This window comes from Felis catus, chromosome A1 (assembly GCF_018350175.1).
Source record: "Felis catus isolate Fca126 chromosome A1, F.catus_Fca126_mat1.0, whole genome shotgun sequence".
NCBI classification, from domain to species: Eukaryota; Metazoa; Chordata; class Mammalia; order Carnivora; family Felidae; genus Felis; species Felis catus.
In genome coordinates this window covers 199916579-199931048 of record NC_058368.1, presented here as the reverse complement: position 1 = coordinate 199931048, position 14470 = coordinate 199916579, and the positions used below count along the sequence as shown (strand labels likewise).

Here is a 14470-nt window from a genome sequence, read left to right as displayed (position 1 = left end):
TCACTTTTTAAATTTAAATTCCAGTTAGCTAACAAACAGTGTAATTTTAGTTTCAGGTGTACAATATAGTGATTCCACACTTCCCTACAGCACCTGGTCCTCATCACAACAACTGCCGTCCTTAATCCCCATCACCTGTATAACCCACCCACCCTACACCTCTTTGTAATCAAACAGATACAAATTAAAATCACAGTGAAGTATTATTGTTAGATTATGCTTAATATCTATTAGAACATCCACAAATTTGAATAATAGTAATGATACCCAATGTGTGGGAGAGTTTGATGAAACTAGTCTGTCCTTTGGCTGTGCGTGGAATAAATTAGTACAAATGTTCTGGAAACAATTTGCCAAACACTGAAAGAACTGAAAATTTGATCCAGTAATCTATTCCTTGAAATTTATCATCAAAGAAAATCCAAAAGAAGTAAAAATGTTAAGTGTTCAAGGATGTCTTTGCAGGCTTAAGTATAATATCAGAAAATTAAAAACCACCTAAAAATTCTACTACTCTATTGGGGAATGGTCCTGCGGTAGAAACACAATGCCTTTATGCCTTAACTAGGAGTGATAAACTTCAGTTACTTCACATTACTGCTTAAAAATCTACAGCAATAATGCAGAAAAGGCTTACATTTGCTATGATTCCCCTATATAAAATGTTTAATTTCTGTAGCACAGACATATCTGTCCAGATGAAGCACAACTGATTTATTACAAAGTGGTGAATTGAGTTTATGAAGGTTTTTTTTTTTTAATTTTCTTCTTCTGTCACGATTGTTATATCATTTGTGCCTTTAAACAATGAAAACCTGAGGTGGGGGGTGGACAAAGCAGTTGCTGTAGATAATCAGAGAGCATGCTAAAAGCTTCCACCAAGACAAACTTACCTGCCTTAAAAAAAATTAACATTTAAAAAAAAAAAAGAGAAGTCTGTAAAAATACACAAATGATCCTCCCAGCCCTTTAAAGTGGATCTTAATTTATTCTGTGTAGACATTAAGGAGTCAGATAGTATATCTGGCATCTCTCTTTTGTTAGGTTACACAGTGAACTCCGCCACGGTTTCGGGAGATGTGCTCTACATTGCCGGACAGCCACGGTACAATCACACGGGCCAGGTTGTCATCTACAGGATGGAAGATGGAGACATCAGGATTCTCCAGACACTCAGTGGAGAGCAGGTAAGCTTGAAAAATTATTGTTCTAATCCATTTACACTCTATGTAAATTTAAATTACCCATCTATTGTCCTAAACTTCAAAAAGTCCTGTCACATTCAACATCAAACTTAAACAGGGCCCCGTGTTGGGTTCCTTGTAGGAATGTAAAATATCTGCATATTTGGCTTCCGGAACATTTCAGTTGCACGGAAATGGAGGTAAAACGTAGAGATGATGCTGTAGATACAAATGGATAGATATATACACACAGGAAAAAAGTTCTAAAACATTAAGAAGCATGAAAATGCCCGTGGCACAGACAGTACATCTTGAAGATGGAAAGATTGTTTTACTCTAGGATTGGTGCCAGAAGTCTTAATACCAGGTAACATTTGTGCTTGTCTAGAGGGAAAGGTAGACCGTAGATAGGTAGAAAGAGCAGAAGAGCCAGTTAAAAAGATAATGTGGACCCTGATTGTTGAGGTTCTGAATGGCAAACTAAGGAATTTGGATTTTCTCCTGGAGGTAGTGGAAAGTGATAACATGTAAATTCAAAATCTTCTCGTTAGATATTAAATACCAAAAGTAGTTTAAGAAGTTATTCACACAATATGCAAACATAAATATGTGCAAATATTGTTAAACTAAAAGAAACATCTACACTGTTGGTTATTATTGCACAGCAATCACTTGGGCTTCGCTAAGTATCCCAGCTTACTAGACGCCCCGGCCACCCTCCTGCCATCACCAACCACTCCAAAAGGCAGGGCAGTGTGAGCCTGCCTCTCCTGCAGGCACGCTCATAGCTGCCCAGCCTAGCAGAACCGCTTTGGTGTGAGGAGACAGACATGTCAGGCAGGCACAGAGCTACCCTCTCTTTATAGGAGCCAATATCTTTTATAACAACACCATAGATACAGCTTCCAGGGCTCCTGCTGAGGGCACGTAGTTGTGATAGTCACTGCATCCTGGGAAGCCCATCAGGTATTTATAGTTCCCCACAGCCTAAATGCGGCATCCCCATCAGAGATTATTTTTACCACACTCAGGATTGCTTAATAATATAATTGAAATCCTTTCCCCATCAGATGTCTGGGGGAGCAGAGAGTAAACCAAAAGTCAGAATCTCATATCTAGATTCATATATATATATATATATATATATATATATATATATATATATATGTCTTGTTAAAGGGTTTTATTAGCACTTTGCCCACATTTGTAATCAGAAAATGCATCAACAATAAAAACAAGGCTATTATTGTCGCTCAAGGATAAGGTGAGGAGAGCCTAAAATGATGTATCACCAATAAAAATGGAAAAGGAAGGACTAGAGTAGACACAAATGAGGAGGAACTGACAGGACTCTAAAATGACGCATCCTGTATGACATTGTACGTCTGATACTACTCTATTAATGGTTTACGAGACAGGAAGTGAAGAATTGCTTGTGAAAGTCACAAATGATTTGTATTATGAATGGTTTAAGTTTCAAGCCTGGGAATCTGGGAGAAAGGTGGCATCATGATTAGAATGTCAGCAACTCAAGTGGTTTAGGTATGTTTTTAATGGTATTTGGTTTTACATGTTTCCTGTAACAGTGAGCACAAATTCAAATGATTATGGGTGCCAGGAAGGTAAGTAAATAAATAAAGCTATTGCACAGAGGACAACAGGAAATGGTGGGAACCATGGCCTGGACAGTTCCTGAGCCATCTAAACATTTAGTTCCCACTCAGCTCCAGACGGCTATCGCCCTGTGGGAATAAAGGCCCAAGGTTGGCAGATCTTACAGCATTTTATTTATGTTTGTAATTATTCAACTTAAAAAAAAAAACCTTTTAAGCCCTTCACAACCTATGAGAAAAGGACATTCGAAAGTCAATGTCTAGCAGTTCTCTAAGTGTCTACCAATGTCTGGGAATGTAGCACTGGAGCCTTGAGAAGGAAGATAGAAAGAAATTTGCAATTTTCAGTAATGGAAGTGTTTGGAAGGATTGGCCATCTAGGATAAGAGATGGCAGGGTGAGTGGTGGGGGTGGGGGAGGAATGCAGGTCATAGCTTTTGGGAAGCCAAAATCTAGGGCATGGGAGGAGGAAAAGGAGCCAGCAAAGATGAAAACAAAGGGTGGCCTATGATACAGTGGCAGAATCAAGAGACCAAAATTAAAATCATAGAAGCCAAGACAGGAAGTTTCAGTAAGAGAATTATCAAGAGCATCAAATATTAAACCCAGGTCAATATTTGGGAAGGTTATTGCATTTAGATAATGAAGTCTAAGTCTCCTGCATTTCCCTAAAATACATCCGTATCTTTAAAAGATGGTCCCTCTGCAATCCTTTTATATTTCTCTATCTTCCACAAGTGCTAGGACAAGACTTAGCCATTTTGTCGAATAAACAACTTTCTAAATCTACAAGGTGAAATGCTACATCAGTGTTCCAAGACAAATCAGTTCTTCATACTGTATATTATTCACATTTTCGTATTACTGTAAATAAACATATTGAAGCCATCCCAGAATGCCTTTTATTGTTTTTCTCATTTTATTTTCTTTAACAAATTATGGTGGCATTACTGATCTTTTCTGCTTTTTGGAGAAGAAAGAGTGTTTAGGATGAAATCTAAAGGAAGCCATTTCTCTTACTCTCAAGCTGCAGAATCTATGACAGCTGCTCATCCTCAGGGATGGGTCTATTTCTTAGCCTCCCACAAGAACCAATAAAGAGCTTCCAGGTAGAATCTGTTTCTGTATTTTATTTCTATTTCTATATGTATCTGAATTTCAAATACTCTTCTAGATTACTATAAGTAAAAGAAATGCAGCCTTTAGCTCTCTTGAGAATTTCTGATGTTCATCACACTATTTTGTTTTGTTTTGTACCTTAGATTGGTTCCTACTTTGGCAGTGTTTTAACCACACTTGACATTGATAAAGATTCTAATACTGACATTCTTCTGGTTGGGGCTCCCATGTACATGGGAACAGAGAAAGAGGAACAAGGAAAAGTGTATGTGTATGCCCTGAATCAGGTAATGATCACTCTGCATTTGGTAGAAATTCGTGAATATCTCTTCCTTTTTTTCAATTTCAAATAAATAATGCAGTTCTAATTTTGTACTCACTTTGGAAAAAGGAGCAAAGAATCTTTCAGGGCCCCTTTACCGTCACCAACTCCTCCATTTCTAAATGAATATTTTACAGTTCTAATAAAGTAGTTCAAACCATTGGATGCTTTCTGCTTGGAAATGTGAACTATCCTTTTTTAGCAGAATATATAGAGATAAATATAAATCTCACTAAACTGCTAACTAAACTCACAGGGCAACCATTCAAGGCTCTGGCCTGGAGGTGTTGGGAACATTAGCAGTTAAAACTGCATTAGCTGTCCAAAAAAGCTGGGGAAGCAGAGAGACTGTGGAGTAGTGAATTTTAAGGCAGTGACATCAGACAGTTACAGTAAACTACTTTGGTCTTTGGAATACTTCATTGGGCTGGAGTGAGGTTTTGTTTTCCACTCCTGACTTTCGACATCATTTGTAGGTGCAATAATTCTTGATGTCTTTGTTAGAAGGGTTTTTGCTTTTTATAGCAAAGTCAGTACTTATCTCTTTAGCTTTTTAAATTCTTAGAGTCTCTCCATATTAATTGTTTTAATTCATAAATTGTATACCTTTCTTCCTATCATTTTGTTTGCTTCCTCCCATCAATTTCTTTGGTCCTTGCTGTTTTTCCTTGTTTTCCTAGAAAGTGTGTTCCTGTCCATCATTACTAGTACTTTCTGACCTTTACTGAGTTTGGGAGGGGGGGGCGCACGGGGGTTGCCCTAGATAGCTTTGGGAAAAGCTTACTTTTTGAATAGAGTAAATTTTCTCTTTACCCTGTGGAGGAGACTGTATAGAGACTTTTCAAAGAAGCAAATATTGGATGAAGAAAGGATAGCAACCTGAACTGAGGGTTTAAAAATTCAGTTATTTGGTTTTAAAAGCATGCTGTGAGTTATATAGTCACTTGATTGCATTAAAAAGAGAATCCATTAAAATGTTCAATGTGTCTTCTTCCCCACACTTCTACAATCTGTTCTTTAAAATCTTTAACTTTGCTCTCAGATAACCACAATTTTTAAGAAATTTTACAAACTTTACTGTTGATGTACAAATGGTTTTTAATAGCTCTGATTTAGTACGTACTTAAAAATTTCACTGTGCTGTCGTAACGATAGAAATTCATAAGTATCCTGTTTATCTTTCTTCCAGACAAGGTTTGAATATCAAATGAGCCTGGAACCCATTAAGCAGACTTGTTGTTCATCTCTGAAGCACAATTCATGCACAAAAGAAAACAAAAATGAGCCGTGTGGGGCTCGTTTTGGAACAGCTATTGCTGCTGTGAGAGACCTCAATCTTGATGGATTTGATGACATTGTGATAGGAGCTCCCCTGGAAGATGATCATGGGGGAGCCGTGTACATTTATCATGGGAGTGGCAAGACTATAAGGCAAGAGTATGCACAAGTAAGAAGTTCAGCCTACTATTCCCACCCTTAAACATTAAGCGGGTTCAATGCTAGGCTTGCTTCTTGTCTTGCTTCATGAGTTATTTATATTTTTTTCTTCTGACTCTATTGGAAAACTAGATTTAATTTCCCTTTAAGTGTTCTTTATAGAAGCATTTTTTTGTATTTTATCCTCTTTTCTATTTTTTTCTGCTTTTTCTTTTGCCATGGCTCCATGATCTGAGCTTTCAAAATGGTAAAAAACAAAAGAACACTTTATGATGACACTATTTAACATTTGCAATGTGCCTGATCCTAAACAGAGGTTACCACTTTCTTTTTATTTATTTTTTAAAAGCTTATTTATTTATTTTGAGAGAGAGAGAGAGCAAGCAGGTGAGGGGCAGAGAGCAAGGGAGAGAGAGGGAATCCAAAGCAGACTCTGTGCTGTCAACATGGTGCCCAACACGAGGCTTAAACCCATGAACCATGAGATCATGACCCGAGCCAAAATCAAGAGTTGGATGCCCAACTGACTGAGCCACTGAGGCACCCCAGAGGATACCACTTTCTAAATAAAAGAACAATAATGATATAATTTAGCCAATAAAGAAGATGAGATTATTGTATTTATATTCAGTATCCATGCTGTTGTAATGAAATTGCATTACATTTATATTTATGAATTAAATTAGTATATTTTCATCAAATGAATTTGTGTTCCTGAAGGTTTATAATTTCCTCACAAGTAATCCCTCCTGGAAAAAAATCTGAATAACTAAGCTTAACCTACAAGGGATTTTCTGTTGTTCTTGTTTAAATTTATTGTCAGTTAATGATTCTAATCCATAAATGTAATTTTTTCCTACATGAGCAAAATACAAATTTACAGAAGAGTTTAAAGGAATTCTTCTAATGTAATTGTCTGATTTTTAAGTAACCATGGTAGTTAGGCATTGAACTACTTATATAACATGAAAAGAAAATTGGGTCATCAATTATTTCTTTTTATATTTGACTGTTCTCTCCATACTGTAGTCAAGAGAATTCTCAAAATCCATTCATGTATTGTGAAGTTGTACTTAATTTTTCATAAAGCCATAATGACATTAATGAAACAATAAAGTAAAGGGCATGTTTCAGTAACAACACTTCCATCCATTCAGTAAGTTATTTGTTTCTTTCAAAGCAAATATTTCATGGTATTACTTAACTGAAAACAGACAATATTAACCATGGGAATGTGACGCAATTAGGAATTGCAGGAAGGAGTTTCTTTCTTGTGTTCTACCACTTTATGCCTTCACTACTAATCCTGAAAATTCAGTGGAATGGCATTTGCAGTAGAAACAAGAGGATATTTAAATCACTAATAATAGGAATAGACTGTCATAAGAAATTTATTTTGTAAAATGGTGGCTAACTCAAGATGCAGCTTTAAATAACCACAAGAAAGAATATTAGAGTTGATTTTGCTTAATTATTGGAAAAACGCTTTCCCAAGGATAAGTGAGGATGTGCTCACCTGTTTCCATGGTAACCAGAGGTGCTGCTTGTGTGGGGAATAATCCAGAATCAAACTGAATGAACTCCTCCAGAACCAATGAGGCTGATATCTCCTGATTTGTTTGCTGAAAACATAAGGAAATATTTCCCAATGAGCCACAAATATTTAAGCATGAAAAATGTTTCTATTGGTTTGCCTTGTTTGGCTTCTGAATTTATGGTTTTTAAGTGAAAAACAAGAGGATAAGAAAACCCCCAAGTTTAGGGAGGGTCTGTCAGTCCTTTCTTCTTGCTATCAGTTCTATGAAAATATTATCAGCTTAGGGGCCCCTGGATGGTTGAGCGTCCAACTCTCCATTTTAGCTCAGGTCATGATCCCAGATTAAGCCCCGCGTCAGGCTCCTCCCTAAGTGTGTAGCCTGCTCAGGAATCTCCTCTGTCTCTCTCTGTCTCTCACTCTCCCTCTCTCTAAAATTAAAAATATAGGGGCGCCTGGGTGGCGCAGTCGGTTAAGCGTCCGACTTCAGCCAGGTCACGATCTCCCCGTCCGTGAGTTCGAGCCCTGCGTCAGGCTCTGGGCTGATGGCTCAGAGCCTGGAGCCTGTTTCCGATTCTGTGTCTCCCTCTCTCTCTGCCCCGCCCCTGTTCATGCTCTGTCTCTCTCTGTCCCCCAAAAAATAAATAAACGTTGAAAAAAAATTTAAAATTAAAAATATATATGTTATCAGCTTGAGTCAAAGCTAAACCAGGAAGTACAACTTTTAAACACACTATGTATGGGTGTACACAGTGTGCACAAATCAGTGTTCAAGAACTCCATATTCATTTGTGCCTATCGATTTTTATAGTGCCCTTGACCTTTAACAAAGAAGATCATATATTGGAAAATGTATCTGATGGAATGTGCTATTTATACCCACCCCCCCCAATTCTTTGACCCCTAAACTGACCCCTAGGACAAACTTCTACTCCCCCTCTTGCTTGTATGATGTGTTTTCAAGGTTCCAGTATCTTCAAATAACTCTGTGTTATGGGACTGAGTGGAAACTAGAAAGGAAGAGCCAGTTACTCACTAATGTTTTTTTTGAGCATTAGACAAGATGACGTTATATAATTTTTTTTCTCTCTGGTGTCAGTGACCCTGAAATTATTTTGTCTGTACTATAAAAAGAATAACTTTTGGTAACATCTGAGTAATTCATCTTGTCTCCACATGAGGGGCTTCTTGGGCAGTTTTCCAAAAGGTCTTTAAATTTAATATTATGTTAACCAATCCAAGTCCTCAGATTTATTTAAAACTCTTTTTGAATATACTCTTCTGGCATAAAACCTCTCTGTTGGTACTTTCACAGCGTATTGCATCAGGTGGAGATGGCAAGACACTGAAATTTTTTGGCCAGTCTATCCATGGAGAAATGGATCTAAATGGGGACGGTCTGACTGATGTGACTATTGGGGGCCTTGGTGGTGCTGCCCTCTTCTGGTATGTATTTTAATAACATCCTATTAGTCATTTCACAAATCGTTCCAGAGCTCGGTATGACTAGAGCTCATTCATACCAGATATTTTCTTTTATGCTCTGTTATTTAGATAAAAGTTATGTAGTTCAAAAAGCTGGAGAAGTCAATAAATCTTAAAAATAAAGAAACCATATTAAAGAAACAAATAGAATCAACCCTTAATTTGGATCTATTATGTGCTCAGCACTAAGGTAGGTATTCTGTTTTAGGGAGCAGCATAGGAGAGAAAGAGGGCCTCATAGAGAATTATATAAATAAGAAACCATCCCTAACTTTGAGTTGTTCACAGACTTTTATGGTAATTGATTCTTCATTCTTCATTTACCTAATACATGTAATTAGACAATTGTGCGTCATTGTCGGTATATACATTGTTGGTCAAGCATAGAAGCATCTTCAATGATATCTCTACTCAGCCTTTAAAATGTCTGCATCCTCAAATTAATTTCAGTTTATTCTAAACTTCTAGTCAATGGTCAGATATATATTAATACCATTTTACTTATTAACTTATTTATTAATAAAATAATTTATTGGGTAATGTCATTAATAACCCCAACTTAACTAGTTAAAAAACACAATTTCAAAAAGGGTTCTTTTGGGAGGAAAAGTGACTAAAAAATCAAGAATAATCTTAAGATAAATTTTGTGTGATAATTTTTTTAAATGTTTCAAACTTCTTTAAGAAATATAATTAAAAGGGCACCTGGGTGGCTCAACTGGCTAAGCATCTGACTCTTCATCTCAGCTCAGGTCATTATCTCCCAGTTTGTGAGTCTGAGCCCCACATCAGGCTCTGCACTGATGGCATGGAGCCTGCTTGGGATTCTGTCTCTCCTCTCTGCCCCTCTCCCCTGCTTGTGGCGCTCTCTCTATCTCTCTCTCTCTCTCTCTCTCAAAATAAACTTAAAAAAAAAAAGAAATTAAAAATACATACAATGGAAATATTTAATATAAAAATATATTTATATTTATGCCATGTGCTTTGATGGCAAGTCCATATATTGATTCTTCCAAATCAATCATTAGTTTAAAGTAATTTAGATGGAAACAAATATCAATGGTCTTTTCCCCAAAAATATTATCTAGAAAAGTAGTGAAGATAGAGACCTGAAACTAGATGACTTTGTTATAATTTAAGATAACTAATTGCAACTATAATTACAATTTATAACATTGTAATAGCATTGTATGGTGACAGGTGGCAATTGTACTTATTGTAGTGAGGGTAAGGTGATGAATATAATTGTTGAATCACTATGTTACACATTTGAAACTAATATAAAATTATATGTCAACTATAGTTCACCTTAAAAAACTCAAGGAAAAGAAACATTTTAAAAAGAGATACTGTTTAAGAACTAATGGCCAAATACAAATTGCATATTAAACTGTACGCAGATAATAACTATTATGTTAAGAAATGTTTTAACTGTACAGTGAGGGGGTGGGGGGTGAGAGGGAGAAAGAAAACTGTAAGGTGATGCCTAGGAAAGAGAATGCCAGGCAGCAAGTAGCTGTGACTTTCGGGATGACAGACCCAAAACCAGCTGAGATCACCAGTGTCAGCAACAAAGGGTATATTTACTTTTTGTATGAACTGGTAATCATGAATTAATTTATTATGATAACCTTAACTCAAATATATTTATTGTATTCACTCTCATATTAAATATATATATCTATTTTTATGTATATGCAATATGCACATATATATGTATATATGCTACATATATATATACACATACGTACATACAATAAGGGCAATTTTTACTCTCCAGTTTTGTTTCAAAGCCTTCTTACAAAGCTCTGAAGACTTACTTATGACCTCTTTTGCTGCCAGTCAGTGCTTTATCATTAATGGGCCAAAATGACAGAGTTGGGTCCCTGTCACTCCCAGCAGAATGAACCAAACCAGCATACAGGGACACAAAGACCAAGACTTCACAATGCTGAAGGAGGGATTGAGAGTGGATATAGATGGCAGGCAATAAACAGAGGCCCACCAGCAGTCAGGGACGTCCAGGAACAGATATTGAGAGCCCTATCATGTGGAATAGATTGCACCATAACCCCTTTAAAGACCCGGTTGGGGCAGAGAGATGTGCAGTGGGGAGCTTCATTCTTGGAGTATCCAAACTACTATGCAGGAAATTAGACATGCTCATTCATTGCTGGTGAAAGAGTAAACTGGTTAAAACACATTAGAAGGTATTTGCCAATAAGTGTTAAAAAGCCTTAAAATATTTACACTTTTTAACACAGAATTTAGTTCCTAAAATTAAAAAAAAAAAAGAAGTTTTTAGTGTTTATTTAGTTTTGAGAGACAGAGAGAGATAGGGCGTGTGTGGGGGAGGGGCAGAGAGAGAGGGAGACAAAGCATCCAAAGCAGGCTCCAGGCTCTGATCTGTCAGCACAGAGCGCAATGCAGGGCTTGAACTCAGGAACTGCAAGATCATGACCTGAGCCGAAGTCAGACGCTTAACTGACTGAGCCACCCAGGCGTCCCAATTTCTGAAAAATTTTTAAAACTCTAATCTTTATCTAAGATATATAATCTTTAGAGCCATCACAGCACTGTGCTAGCAACTTTTTAAAAAACAAATTAGTACAGGAGTGCCTGGGTGGCTCAGTTTTTTCAGCGTCCAACTTGGGCTCAGGTCACGTTTTCCTGGTTTGTGAGTTTGAGCCCCACGTTGGGCTCTGTGCTGACAGCATGGATCCTGGCTCCTGCTTCAAATTCTGTATCTCCTTCTCTCTCTGCTCCTCCCCTGCTCACTCTCTGTCTGTCTCTCTCTTTCTTTCAAAAAATAAAAATAAACATTAAAAAAGCTTTTTTAATAAAAAACAAATTAACACAAATGTACCATAAGAAAGGATTGAGTAAATAGGTTACAATACATGTGTATTGTATTTAATGACATTTTATTGTCATTAAAAATAATGTTCCCAGGGGCGCCTGGGTGGCGCAGTCGGTTAAGCGTCCGACTTCAGCCAGGTCATGATCTCGCTGTCTGTGAGTTCGAGCCCCGCGTCGGGCTCTGGGCTGATGGCTCAGAGCCTGGAGCCTGTTTCCGATTCTGTGTCTCCCTCTCTCTCTGCCCCTCCCCCGTTCATGCTCTGTCTCTCTCTGTCCCAAAAATAAATAAACGTTGAAAAAAAAAATTTAAAAAAAAAATAAATAATGTTCCCAGAAAAATACAAATATTATAAGGCTGTTCATTACATCATGATAAGTTTTAAAAGTATGTATGGATACATATGTACATGCATGTGTGTGTATGTCTCTTTTTCCCACACACATACGCACACACACATATCCATATCTATAGATAATATATTCTTCTGCAAAGAAAAAAAGCATATCAAATGTTAATGGTGATTATTGCTGAGTAGTAAAATTACAAGTGATTTCTGTTTTCTTTGTTTCCTTTTTTATGTTTCCATGTTTTCTTTGGGTAAAATGTTTTAAAAGAAAAGTAACTATAGTTTTTTTAATGCAAAATCAAATCAGGGACCTATGTATTCACAAGCTACCTAGCTACAGGACCTGTACTTGTCTGTACAAGTATTACAGTGGACAGAAGCTGTCCATGGGCCTTTGGACTCTTTCCAGATTGGAAACAAACTTGAAAATTCCCAAAATATGGTTTTGGTTCTGAAGTTGCATCTGAGCACTTGGTTCCATCTTTTTTCCATCACAAGAAAACAGATTTTTGGCTGTGAACTGTAAGGAATGAAAAATAATTTTCCCTCAACCTTCCTAGTTCTTGGCTGAGATCCCTGTTATAAAAGATTAACAAGAGAAAAATAGAGATTTATAAATTTGTATATCTCATGTATACATGGGAGATACCCAAAGAAAAATGAGTAATTCCTTGAGGTGGTTTAGAATTCAGACTTAAATCCATTTTATTTATTTTTTAAGTTTATTTATTTATTTTGAGAGAGAGATTATAGGAGGGGCAGAGAGAGAAGGAGAGAGACAGAATCCCAAGCAGGCTCTGCACTGTAAACATGGAGCCCAATGTGGGGCTGGAACTCATGAACCATGAGATCATGACCTGAGTTGAAATCAAGAGTCAGAAGCTTAACCAACTGAGCCACCCAGGAACCCCAGACTTAAATATCATTTTAATAGAGACAAGAGAGAAGGTATGTAGGCCTCTACGGGGAGAGTAAATGATTTTTAAGAAAAATGAGTGGGCCTTGGAAAAAATAAATGGGTGAAATGATAGTTTGTGACCAAGTTCACACTGTGACCAGTGTGGTGTCTCTTATGTTGTGATAAGAGTCAGTCCTCTCTGGTTGATGAACTCGAGTTGAGTTCCTTTTGGAGTATCTATCTTTAGGTAGAAGGAAATTTCAGAGAAAGCTTCTTCCTGTATTTACTGTTTATCAAGTGCCTATAGCTCAAAATAATCAATATACCAAAGTGATATGTTTTGGGGTGACATGTTCTAAACTCCTGTAATCACATTTTGGGGTGGCATATTCTCCTACCATTTAGCACCAGAAGTTGAAGATGGTTCCAAAACATCCTGGGTGTCCTCAGAACCTCATATACCACCTCTTCTGTATCAAAAACTCACCAAAGAAATGGAGTCCTGAGAGGCCAACCATACACAAAGAAGAATCCCCATCAGTGCATTCACACTGCACTGGCATAGTGATGGCATTCATTGAATGTGACAGTATGTGAGCAGTCATCACCATTTATGTTTGTAGGTCCCGAGATGTGGCTGTAGTTAAAGTGACCATGAACTTTGAACCCAATAAAGTGAATATCCAAAAGAAAAACTGCCATGTGGAAGGAAAGGAAACAGTATGCATAAATGCTACAGTGTGTTTTGATGTGAAATTAAAGTCCAAAGAAGACAGAATTTACACAGCTGGTGAGTATAATATGTATACCAAGTACTTTGGGGCAGGAGGACAATACATTTGCTCCCACATCAGGAAATCCAGTAAGATATTGTATTTCCTCTGTGATAGGGATCTGCATTTCACCCTTGCCCCTGTGAACATGCTGAACCTTGAAAAAAAAATCTACTGAAGAAAGAATATGTTATGGAACCCAGTAAGTTCTGTAGCAGACACTGTATGGTTATATGCAATGGCCTCAACAGTCCATGGTTCCCCTCTGGCTCTCCCCTTTACCGCAAACAACCAGGTACTAAAAACAATAATAATAATACAAGTTTGGAGATTAGAGTTTGGAAACTGGGCTCCAGAGGAGCCCAGTTTTCCTTCCTGTGGGTTTTCACAAACCCTCTCTTCCTTCTTCTGCCCCCTCTTTGGTAAGACTGATATTGCAGGGGACCTGAATGCTTTGCCACCCCCACCTGACTGAGGTTTCTTTGCTCTACTCAGAAGGTGACCCTGGCTTTTGAGAATCAGACATGCTCCATGTGTGAGTTCTCAGGCACAGCCTGGGTGTCTCCTCCTCCCTACACGCACACTTCCTAAGGTGTTTTTTTAAAGATATTAAAACGTGTTAGAGTCAAAACTGTGGAGGCCATTGGCTGCAAAAGAGTAGTTTACTCTACAAATCAAGGGTAAGTGAAATACGAAAAATCATTAATCCTTAAAATCTGTTTTTCTTAGTTTGCTCTACATGTGCATAATTATGCTCTGCAATGGTCCTCTGATAAGAAGATAATTAGCTATAGGAGTGTAAAATAATGATTTACATTTTCATATACAATATTATTTCAGTCTCATTTGATTTCTGTACAGTAACTAAGGGTTCAAATGAGTAGGATTGTTGCCTTTTT

At 37.3% G+C, this 14470-nt stretch overlaps 1 protein-coding gene across 3 annotated transcripts in view; it reads left to right on the top strand.

Moving 5' to 3' along the window:
• The window catches only part of ITGA1 (integrin subunit alpha 1), a 158395-nt gene that overhangs the window by 111750 nt on the left and 32175 nt on the right, over nucleotides 1-14470 (top strand). For all 3 annotated transcript variants that reach the window (XM_003981422.5, XM_045037296.1, XM_045037300.1), the window contains exons 12-16: nucleotides 1045-1187; nucleotides 4060-4203; nucleotides 5428-5685; nucleotides 8525-8655; nucleotides 13422-13588. In XM_003981422.5, the coding sequence (XP_003981471.2) occupies nucleotides 1045-1187; nucleotides 4060-4203; nucleotides 5428-5685; nucleotides 8525-8655; nucleotides 13422-13588 (843 nt within the window). The remainder of the gene's footprint in view (nucleotides 1-1044; nucleotides 1188-4059; nucleotides 4204-5427; nucleotides 5686-8524; nucleotides 8656-13421; nucleotides 13589-14470) is intronic.